This window comes from Cibotium barometz, chromosome 34 (assembly GCF_041138505.1).
Source record: "Cibotium barometz isolate CiBa-2024 chromosome 34, ASM4113850v1, whole genome shotgun sequence".
NCBI lineage: Eukaryota > Viridiplantae > Streptophyta > Polypodiopsida > Cyatheales > Cibotiaceae > Cibotium > Cibotium barometz.
In genome coordinates, this window is record NC_141079.1 from 38,082,820 (window position 1) to 38,095,158 (window position 12,339).

Genomic DNA, 12,339 nt, shown 5'->3' on the forward strand with positions numbered 1-12,339 from the left:
CATTATATTTTAAACATTACTTAATGTAAGGTTCACTTTAAAATGTGAAACTGTGTAAGAGATTCACACATTATATTTACGTACAGGTTCACTCTAAAATGTCAAGTGCATGCAAAAAAAAAATGATTTTGGGCAAAAAAAATGATTTTGGTGTCCTATTTTTGCGTAATGTAAAGGTTCACTGCATGCAAAAAAAAAAGGATTTCGGTCAGTGTCCTATTTTTTCTAGTTGGGCATCATAAAGAAAGAGAAAGAGAGAGAGAGAGAGATTGTGTTTAATCTGTTGGTCTCATTCCTTGAATTTGAAGCCAAAGGCAAGGTTTCATCAAGAAATTTGTGCAACTTTTCCCCTTCAACTTAGGCATCAAATATGTCACTTTCCTAACTATTTAGGGTTTTTTTAAAAACTATCTTTATCGTGTGTAAAGATGTGCATGTATCTCTACAAAATGTATCTCTATAAAATGCACATGCAATATCAATCAAAAATTTAAATTATAAACTTGGAGATCACTCTCCAAAAACTTGGTAACTTAATAATAGGGTTTCATTGTTGCAACCTTGGGTGAATTTGCAAGCATTATTTGAAGCCCAAAAAGGCCTTTGAAGCCCAAAATTCAAATTCAACCACTGGCTGGTCTTCTACCAGCAGCCCACTTCTCCTTGTCTTGAAGCTTTTAAGGGCTAAACTACATCCATGTTCAATTGTGAAGCTAGTTCAAAGGTTTGCAGAAGCTGATATCATTTCACTTGAGGAAAAGAGATGAAGATGGCTAGCGGAGTTAACCTCGAGGAGCAGGAGGTGGTTAATTTTTTGAGCAAATGGTGGATTACAATGGCTGTTATGGGAAGCCTGCTCCTGCAGCTGCTGCTGTTGCTGACGGGTGGGACGAGGAAGTGGAGTATGGCGTGCCGATTTGTTGCCTGGAACGCCTACAATTGGTCGGACTACGTTGCCACCACTGCATTGGGAGGTTTGGCACAGGCCGCTGTGGGTGGTATAACTCAGAAGGTGTGTTGGCATCTGCCAAGTTTTGTACTCGTTGTTAATAACTGAGCATCAAAGTTGATGAATCCTTGTTTATATTTACATCAAGTAGATGTTCTTAAATGGCCAGAAGAGAAGTCTATGCATTGGGTTATGCAATAATCAATTAAATACACAATGTATGAAGGTAATGCGTTATTGATGTCCTTGCTATCTACCTGGCAGTAGCATCTCCTGTTTTGGTCCCTTAAAAAAATTGTTGATAGAAGAGCACAAAATTCAAGCTGTCCAGAGACACAAAATTCAAGCTGTCCAGAGCACTTCAAGCTTAAGCTTGTGAGAGCTTCAGTTACAAATGTGTATATATATATGCGACTCTTGTGTCGAGAGTTTTCAGAATCTTCTTTAAGTGCTTACTGGTTGATGCAGGAGGTGTATGCAATCTGGGCGCCCATGCTGCTGCTGCACTTGGGGGCGCCGGACAACATCTCTGCGTACGCAATGGCAGATGCAGAGCTGTGGCAGCGCCACGGCCTTACCATGCTGCTGCAAGTAGCCACCGTCGTCTATGTGGTGGCCAATTGTGCACGTGGCTGGAAGTATGTGCTGCTCAGCATCTGCCTCACAGCCGTTGGCAGTATGAAGTATGCCGAGCGAACCCTCGCCCTCAAGCGCGCCTCGCGTGCCGATGTCATAGAATCCACTCTCCCCATCTACAGGTACATGCTAGCAGAGGCCAGCCTCGATCTAGACATCAGAGGTGCAGTTAATGGCGTCAATAACCCTATACCCTCTTCCCAGAACCTACCTGCTTCACGTACTCCACATCCTACTCCTTCCTACTACTACATTATCCGAGGGGAAAAGCAGTGGCTTCGAAATTTCTTGCAGCAGGCAGGCGAGACTAACTATATCCAAAACTTTCGTGACGCTGCTATGGCCACTCCTGAACTTGTCACTCTGCAAGATATCCTCTCTTCTCAACAACTGAGCCGAACACCTTCCATAGTCTTTTTGTGTATGGGGTTTGCCCTGTTCAAGCTGTACAAGAGAAGGCTTTCCAGTCTTTATATGTACGAGTGGAGGGAAGAGAAAACTCGGGAGCTCTTTCTGAAAGAGCACGTTTTCGAAAATAAGATTGACATTATATTTGTGCTGGATGCAGAGCTGAGGTTTCTGTTCGATAGCCTCTACACCAAGGCAGCCGGAACTGCCTTCTCAAAGCTAGGAGTAAGCTTCAGAATATTTACCACTATCCTGCTGCTGGTATCGAGTGTCTTCATTTTTGCAGGCTATCTAGATCTTCATCAACAAGCCATTCAGCAAGCTAGAAAGGTAACCTTCAGTCTCATAGCAGCTGCACTGGTGATAGAAGCTTACCAGCTTGCAAGGATGGCTCTATCCGATTGGAGCAGAGTATGGCTAGGATGTACCTATATAGTTGTGGGTGAGAAATTACAGAAGAGATCAGGGCGGTGGAGCATCTGCTGCTGCTTGAGACGCTTCTGGCTGGCTGCTTTGTTGAGAATGATCAGGCTTTCCAGTCGTTTAGCAAGGCACAAGTACTGGAGAAGCAGGATAGGGCAGTATGCAATGGTGGATGCGGACAATCAATACACATGGGGATGCGTCAATGCCAAGATGGCAAGGCTGTTCGGTCGTAATCGGCTGCTACCCAAGTATGAGCATAGCACGCAGGCTGTGGATGAGTTCAGAAGCTATGTGCTTACTAAAGTGTTGACAACTTGCCAAGAAATTGGCGTAAACCAGGATTTAGTTCACCCAGCATGGTTTTTGCCCAGGTACGAAAATAGGCACAGGCCCATTTTGCTGGCTGCTTTGGGTGACGGCGGTTACTTGGACTTTGAGCATCTTGTGGTCAACTGGCACGTGGCTACCTGCGTGTGTGAGCTGCTTGCAGCACACCCAACCATTGATCACCTGCAGCGTGGCGGTGCAGTTTCTCATCTTCAACACACGAATATTCAAATTTTGAATGACACAAGCTTACATGTTAACAATGAATCGGTTCATGCACAGGCTGCAGGCACAGAAGAAATAACCCTCATAGATTTGCAGCAGATGAGCAAGCTCCTCTCCAGATACTTGATGTACCTGCTTGTGTACAAAACAGAGCTGCTGCCTTGCCACGCTGACATTGCCAGACAGGTAGCTGCTGATACAGAACGGGACATGCGTACACTTACTTGGAATGCAGAGTTCATTATATCAATGGCACAGAATAACATTGACCTGCCATTCAATCTGAGGAGTGGGATGAAGGTAGGAAGCCTAGTGCAAGCCCTACCAAGCGAGGTGCGATGGAGGCTACTTGCAGATGTGTGGGTGAACATACTTATGTGCGCTGCGGCCGCCAACAAGCCCGTCGAGCAGCTCCAGCAACTCACTCTCGGTGGAGAGTTCCTCACTCATCTTTGGGTGTTGCTGGGCCACATGGGCTATGGAGCTCAATGATCCCCCATAATTCTTGAGCTTCACGCACCAGCGATGCATTCTGCAATGCATGATTCCATGTTTTTGAGACAATTTCACATTGTAATCAGAGACCTCGGTCCTCTACCTTGTGCGCACCAAATAATCTTTGTATATTACCTGCCAAATAATCTTTGTGTATATGCTTGTGCACACAGTTCATGTGGATACTTGACACCTTTAAATAGACATTAAGAACTCAAAAATAATCTTTGTGTATATGCTTGTGCACACAAATAGTTCATGTGGATACTTGACACCTTTAAATAGACATTAAGAACTCAAAAATACTTTTTTTTTTTGTAAGATGGGAAGTGCAATACTTTCAACAAAGAACATAGACATCACCATGATATTGTTTTAGCTATTACAACCACGTTCTCTAAAACTTTGAATGAGCCAAGTGTATACAAAGTAAGAAGCATATGAAATATCAAGACCCAGCTTAAATGTAAGTTACTAGTGTTGAAGTTGCACTACAACACCACTACAATAAGGTCATCCGTAGCTTAAATGTAAGTTACTAGTGTTGAAGTTGCACTACAAGAGAAGGCATCATTAGTGGTGTTTTACATTATGCGATGTTTTGATGTCTACAGTTGGCACCCCGAATTGAGTGTCCCCAACCAACCAACTAAGCTGATACAGCTAATGCAGGCATCAGCTATAGCACTTCTAGACCCTCAAAACACTCAAACCAAGCCAGGAACCAACCTTATAACTACTTAACAACAGCTACCACAGAAAACCCATCCGACCACAAAGCCTTCTGACTACTCATAGGTTACCTCTGACAGACTTTTAACAGTCATTGGGACTCACAAACACTTCCCCTCAACTCAAACAAGCCAAAACAAGGTCCCTACCCCATCAGTTGATTATATCTACTCCTCACATGACTGGATAACTTCTACACCAACCAAGGTCAACTCTTCACTCATAGCTTTTCCTCAATAAAACTCTATCAAAACAACACTGATAGAGCCAAAACAAGAGAACGTTGAAAAATCCGCTACTCTCAACAAACCTGGAGAGTTAGGGATCGAATAGATGAGAGAAAAACAATAAGAAATCAAGGGAACCCCACACAAATAACCTCAACGGAAACCATTCTGATGTTCTCAAGTCTATCAAGATCAACAATAACAATAGGAACCGCAGAAAAAACTTGTAGGCCTTAACCATCAAATACAATAGGAATTGTTTTGAGCAATCCTTGATCTAGTCCAAGTTCCAACAGTGATGCAATTTCAAAAGTCCTAGGACATCACCTTCCAAACAGAACTCCCTATCACCCCTTACAACCCCTACTCTAGAAAGATCCAAGTCTCCTCTAGCAGTTCCCACGTCACCTTGTTCTCAAACAAAACAAGTTATACAAAACATCCCAAAAAAAAAACCTCATTCTCTTGCCACTCTCTTCTTCAAAACAAACCTCTCACACACCACACCTTCCTCTCCTCCACCTCTTCGCACAAATGCGCTCTCTCGCCCCATGCACACTTTAATTGTTCTACCCAACCTAATCGACTATTCTCCATGCAACAGTCCTTCCTCCACTTAACAGTAGTTGATAACGACCAGTTCATTAATTAATGCGCAGGTGACCATGCAACAATCTCCTATCTTCTAAGGTTCCTAACCATACCTGATGTATTTTTTTCTTTCTCTTGGGGTTGGGGTGGACACCTCCATTGGGCATACACCTTGGGCACAAAAAATCCTATCAACGTGGAGGCTTTAGGCCCCAAAAAGTCAAAAAGGGAATCTTCGAAAACTCCAAAAACCGTGACCACTTGCCCTTTTACGGGTAGTTGTGGTGAAACCGAAAACCATAAACCACAAACCAAAAATCATAAATCGTAAAAGTAAAAAGTTTTTAAAAAGTAAAAAGAAAAAATTTAAGAAAAAAGAAAATGGAAAAAGGGAAAACGTAAAAGGCCACCGGGTAACCAAAAAAGAGCAAAAAATTGTTTGAAAAGTGCACGCACAAACTTTCCTATTATAAGTTATAAACCGTTATGGTTAGTTTGGCACACTTTATACAAAACCCAACAATTTTCAATTTCCCATAGTTAAGGGACCAACTATACGAAACCCTCTGGTCCCCAAAAAAATGCATGCACAACCCATTTTGGACAAGTTTCTCTAACAAACCCTATAATAATAATAAATTTAAAAAAAACCAAAACTATATGAAACATCCCTCTATCCCTAAAACAACCTACAATGATATACAGTTGTGATCTGGGCACACTTTAGAGATAAATTTAGAGGAAACCGTGTTGACTCGAGTAGGCCCCACTTCTGTCTCGGGACCCTCTTTAGGAACGAGATTCAATGTGGTTACAGGGCCTAAGACCCTCAACAAGCAGTGACACTTCCTCCGATATGGAATCGATGTGGAAGGGATACCTGACTATGGGAGAGAAATCCCCACTCAACCAATAAACGCTAGACCCGCCACTATCCTAATAGGCTGCATGACTAATTGCTTCAGAGATCAGCCTTCGATTGCAACCTCTGCGGCTAACCAAGCAGGATATCAATTTGGAGATGAGGGAGTTGAGGTTAGCTCTAAGGCCGTACCTAGTGGGGCGCCTTACATACGAGCCCTATAAATGTGGAAATCCCTATCCACATGGGACCAATCTTGACCAACAACCCGATGCCTATAGACCAAAAGCTCGCTCAAACCTTACTGCCAGATGGCAAGACCAAAGAGGAGGTGCAACAAGTAGAAGCCCGAATCCAAGACGCTAGGGATAAAGAGGAAGAGACCTTATGTTGAGCCTAACAGATTAGCAACCCAAAGTATACCAATTGGGGAAGCCACCCAAGCTTCACCACAATTTCCTAGGTGATTGATAGCCTAGAGAGCACAAGACCACATGAATTTATAGCCAAGGTGGATCTAGGTGTAAGATTGTCAGACACCTTATTGTTGCAAACCGAGAGTTGGAAATTCGATGACACCCATGAAACAAGCCATTTCTACTTTTTTCAAAGATGAGAAAGAGTGACTTTGAATGGTCATGGGGTGTATTCAGGCTATTGTAGAGCAAGAGAGGCTTACATAGGGAATCACCATGCCCATGTGACTTCCTAACATAGGTTGAGACAAGCAATGCGTCACGATCTACCTTGAGGGAGATGGAGACACCCTCAATAAGCCCCATTGATCTAACATATGTGATGATGCCTTGCTACATGATGGACCAAGTGCCAACGTTTGCTATTGTTCCTCAAGGTTACATAGGATTCCTAGAATATGCCATTATTACGGGCTTCACATTCTGAGACCATAGAGAGGCACCACCTATGACCAACCACGCAACATGCGGCCCATTAGTTTCATGCCCTCGGTCACAACTATGGCTGTAAGATTCCTCCTCCAACCACTAAAGGTGTATAACACTACCCCGAGTGATCATCCCCTCTCTTTTGTGCAATAAAAGACCTTATCTACCCTGTTCTAACCTAGAGAGATAAAATTTTTCTAGAGAGATAAGACCACATATTGGAAATATTTTTGATGGATACATTTGTCCCTGACTTTATGATCACATTCCTCAAAATAGTATCTTAAAAAGGATTTTCAATTGAGAGATATTTTGGACAGTGCATGTATAAAGTGCATGTATATCGCACATAAGGTAAGAAATAAGTCTAGTGGAATTTTATAAAATCCTTTTTATAGAAAATATTCTTCTAGGCTCTATAATATAGATCGACTTATTAGAAACCAAAAAGGATTTATAAAATCCTTTTTATAGAAAATATTCTTCTAGGCTCTATAATATAGATCGACTTATTAGAAACCAAAAAGGATTTATAGATTGGGTAAAATTCTTGGACGGTGGGTGCATGGAAACACACCCTTATTCTAAAATGAAAGTATAAAATTTTCAAAGGCCAAAAATAAGAGATCTTTCTAGATATCAATATTTCCACACATGGGAAATATGGAACACTGGAAAAATAAAACATAATTGTCATAAAAAAACATAAAATATTCAAGCATGTGTGGTGGCAAAGAAGTGGCAAGTGGTGGCATAGACTTGGGAGAGTGTGATTATTGTCTTAAAGATCAAATTGACACCTTACAAGGAGAGAGAATCACACTTCAAGAGGGCGCCGCCTAGAAATCACATGAAGGGGCCATTTTTTTATTCAAAACATACATGAGGTGACTAGATATTTCATCTCTCCTCTCACCTCATCCAAACTAGATCCAAAAGTGGGCTTAACTAGTCCAAATCTTGTCCATTTTTGCCCAAACTAAAGCTGGAAGCCTCTAGATCCTAGTTGGGATTGGTTGGAGGCCTCCCAACCCTATAATAGAGCCTCCCAACCCTATAATAGAGCCTCCTAGTTGGGATTGGTTGGAGGCCTCCCAACCCTATAATAGAGCCTCCCCCTTTGTAAAAAGTTAGTGTAAACCTCATTCTAGTGTATTTTTCTCATTTCTCCCTTCCTCTCCCTTGGTGGAAGCTTTTGGGCTTCACTAAACCACTTCATCTTGCCCTAATCTTCTTCATGGTGGGCATAGCTCTCTTCTTTTGAAGCCTACTTCTTTCCATGGTGGTCTAGCCTCTTCTCTTAAAGGTGAACCCTCTTTTGAAGGCTCCTTCTTCTTCTTGAAGGTTATCCTTGAAGGCTACACTCTTCTCTCCAAGCTCAAGAAGCAAGCTCACACTAAGTGTAAGCCTACACCATGATACTTATACTCTTTTCAGGTTATCCTTGAAGGCTACACTCTTCTCTCCAAGCTCAAGAAGCAAGCTCACACTAAGTGTAAGCCTACACCATGATACTTATACTCTTTTCTTCTCTTTTATGCTTAGAAGCATGTTTAGACATGGGTTATTCTCTAACTCATGTTTAAGTGAATTTTTAGACATTAATCTCTTGTTTATGCTTTTGATTAAGGTTTTTAATGATGTTAAGAGTATAAACATATACTCCATGTGTATGTATCTCGATGTAGATCAATCCCATTCATCTTGTTTTCATTTTAATCATGGATAGTCATGAGGATGAATGTATAAACCATGCATGATGATGTTGATCTAGTCTCATGTGGAGGAATTTTGGTTACATTTACATGTTCACATTCATGGCATGTTTATGCATGAATGTCATTGATGTCAAAAGAGGATGTTTGGTTACATTTTAATGACATGCTTATGCATGAATGCCATTGATGTCAAAAGAGGATGTATGGTTACAATGTTCATGTTCATATTCATGGCATGCTTATGCATGAATGTCATAGATGTCAAAAGAGGATGTTTAGTTACATTCCCATATTCATAGCATGCTTATGCATGAATGTCATTGATGTCAAAAGAGGATATTTGGTTACATCTTCATGTTCATATTCATAGCATGCTTATGCATGAATGTCATTGATGTCAAAAGAGGATATTTGGTTACATCTTCATGTTCATATTCATGATATGCTTATGCATGAATGTCATAGATGTCAAAATAGGATGTTTAGTTACATTCCCATATTCATGGTATGCTTATGCATGAATGTCATAGATGTCAAAAGAGAACATTTGGTTACATTCCCATATTCATGGCATGCTTATGCATGAATGTCATAGATGTCAAAAGAGGATGTTTGGTTCCATTCTCATATTCATGGTATGCTTATGCATGAATCATCTAGATGCTAAAGGAAGATGTTCGGTTCCATTTTCATGTTTACATTCATATCATGTTTATTCCTCAATAGTTTTAAATAAAATAAATAGAGAAAATATAGAGAAATTTCCTTTGTTTTAATTTTCATGGATAAGAGTTTATCACATGGAAATCTTTAATTACATAGAAACCTGTGTTGATAAGAGTTGTTTTATGTCGGAATGCTGGTAGTAATGAATTGTATCCTTGAATCTCTGCATGGTCAAGGTGTCGATGAGTAGGAAATTTTCTCCAAGATAAGACTTAGTGGACTATCTTAAGTGTTTCCCCTATATTTTTTGGAAGGGGAGGAACCTTACAATTACACACACACTCCTCTTAAATATTTACGCACACACTCCTCTTAAAACAAGGATGAGTAATCAAACATCAGTGTACCAATACATTTTCACAACTTGAATATACCAAGTTTCATCCTTTTCACCAAACATAAGTATCATTCTAGATGCCCCATTGAAGGTCTACTGACCAACCAATGAATTCCAGATTTAGTTTTCAAAAATTTCTTTTTTTATTCATAAAACTTCTCACCAATCCATGAAGATCTCCCTCGACATACGCATGGGTGTCATCGGCAACCCCCCGCAAGCCCGAACCCTCTAGGATCCTCTTTAGGTGTCCTAGCACTTCACTCAGGGACCGCTTCTTCGTCGGCCCCTCCCCCATCGTACCGGGAGCACACCATTTTAATCATACCGAGGCTGGTCAAGACCTTGGTAGACTTTCCAGCATGGAACATCCTCCCCACTAGCTGTTTTGCAACAACAGGAGCTCTTCTTAGGTCCACGACCTTATTTAAAACAATAAGCCAAATGCTCCCCCCAGCCAGGGATTTCATTAACGTCTTCACAATTTCGTGATCACGTTAACAAAACCTGTTGTTAACATAAAAATTCTTGTGATCACAATGTATATTCACGGGCATTTTTTATGACTTGCAAAAACCTTCTCTGCCAGTAATCCCGCCGGGAAAATGTCATTTTCCGACGGGCCCGCCGGGAAAACCCATTTTCCCGGCGGAAAAATAAAAAAAATTAAAAAAATTAAAAAAATAAAAAAAATAAAAAAAATAAAAAAATCATGTTCACAGTCATTCTTACCATTTTTGGGCCTTTTGGACTCATTTATGATGTCAAAAGTTCAAAATTCTTGGCACAAAAAAAGTTTTGTATAATTTGCTGGCCTTAAGTTCAATTGACACACCAATTAAATCTAACTATACTTACATCAATTGACTCAATTGTCCATGACATCATTGCACTCAATTGAGTCCAATTGGACTCAATTACACTTGATTTACACTCAATTGATATTAATTGGGTGTCAATTGATGTCAATTGTGCCTAATTCGACGCAATTGAGTCCAATTTACACCCAATTTGCATAAATTGGGTGTAAACTAAGTATCAATTGAGTCGAATTGGACTCAATTGATAATAATTGGATGTTAATTGATATTAATTAAGCCCAATTGACTTCAATTGGGTGTTAATTTATTACAATTAATGTCAATTAAGCTCAATTGAGCTCAGTTGACATCAATTGGGTGTCAATTGATATCAATTAAGCTCAATTGAGCTCAGTTGACATCAATTGGGTGTCAAATGATATCAATTGAGCTCAATTGGGCTCAACTGCACTCAATTGACACTCGATTGGGTGTTAATTGCATCCTATTGTGCTCAATTGAGCCCAATAGGATGCAATTAACATCAATCGGGTGTCAATTGATCACAATTGATATCAATTGGGCTCAATTGCACTCAATTGTGTGATCGATTGTGTGTCAATTGATGTCAATTGAGCCTAATATGATACAATTGAGCTCAATTCACACCCAATTGGATGTAAATTGAGTGTCAATTGAGCCGAATTAGACTCAATTGATAGCAATTGGGTGTTAATTGATATCAATTAATATCCAATTAACACAATTGAAGTCAATTAAGTCTAATTGACTTCAATTGGATAATTTGGGTGTCAATTGAGCTCAATTGGAGGTAAATGACATCAATTGGGGGTCAATTAACATCAATTGAATCTTATTGACATCAATTGGGTGCCAATTAACATCAATTGGACTCAATTGACATCAGTTGGGTTTCAATTGAGCCAAATTGGATGCAGCTGACATCAATTGGGTGTCAATTGATTACAACTGAGCTGAATTGGGCTCAATTGCACTCAATTGATATTAATTGGGTGTCAGTTAAACCTAATTCCATGCAATTGAGCTCAATTGACATCAATTCACATCAATTGATATTAATTGGGTGTCAATTGATGTCAATTGAGCCTAATTCGATGCAATTGAGCTCAATTCACATCAGTTCACATCAATTGGGTGTCAATTGATGTCAATTGAGTAAAATTGAGTCTAATTGGGTGTCAATTGAGTCAAATTGAGTATAATTGGGTGTCAATTGATATCAATTGAGCCAAATTGAGTCTAATTGAGTCTAATTAGACTTAATTAAGCCAAATTGAGTCTAATTGGGTGTCAATTGATGTCAATTGAGTCAAATTGAGTCTAATTGGGTGTCAATGGAGCCTAATTGACATCAATTGGATGTCAATTGATGTCAATTGAGCCCAACTGAAGCTAATTGTGTATCAATTGACACACAATTGATGTCAATTGGGCTTAATTGACATCAATTAGATTCAATTGACACACAATTGATGTCACATGGGCTCAATTGACATCAAAGGATGTCAATTAATATCAATTGGGTATCAATTGATTATAATTGATGCTAAATTGAATGAATTGAGTCCAATTGACATCAATTAAGTCTAATTGGATATTAATTGATCAATTGGGCTCAATTGATATCAATTGACACCCAATTGGACTCAATTGACATCAATTGGACTCAAAAGGGTGTTAACTGATGTTAATTGAGCCCAATTGACATCAATTGGGTGTTAATTGAGCTCAATTAGATACAATTAACAATAATTGGGTATGAATTGAACTCAATTGACATCAATTAGGTGTCAATTGAGCCTAATTGCATCCAATTGAACTCAATTGACATCAATTGGGCAAATTGCATCCAATTTAATTCAATTGACATCAATTAAGCCTAATTGCATCCAATTTAACCCAATTGGACTCAATTGAATCCAATTGGACTCAA

At 39.8% G+C, this 12,339-nt stretch overlaps 1 protein-coding gene across 1 annotated transcript; it reads left to right on the forward strand.

Annotated features, from left to right (window-relative positions):
• The first annotated feature begins 608 nt into the window (after positions 1 to 608).
• LOC147618992 (uncharacterized) lies at positions 609 to 3,480 on the forward strand. Its single transcript, XM_086774513.1, has 2 exons — positions 609 to 1,012; positions 1,418 to 3,480. Exons 1-2 carry the CDS (start codon positions 764 to 766, stop codon positions 3,461 to 3,463), a joined length of 2,295 nt encoding a protein of 764 aa, XP_086630639.1. The 5' UTR covers positions 609 to 763; the 3' UTR covers positions 3,464 to 3,480.
• Positions 3,481 to 12,339: the final 8,859 nt, after the last annotated feature.

What these genes read in the sequence shown, in the direction of transcription:
- LOC147618992 (XM_086774513.1), top strand. Translation starts at nt 764, where the DNA reads ATGAAGATGGCTAGCGGAGTTAACCTCGAGGAGCAGGAGGTGGTTAAT. An exon ending in TGGGTGGTATAACTCAGAAG is followed by an intron (nt 1,013 to 1,417) that starts GTGTGTTGGCAT and finishes TGGTTGATGCAG; the next exon opens with GAGGTGTATGCAATCTGGGC.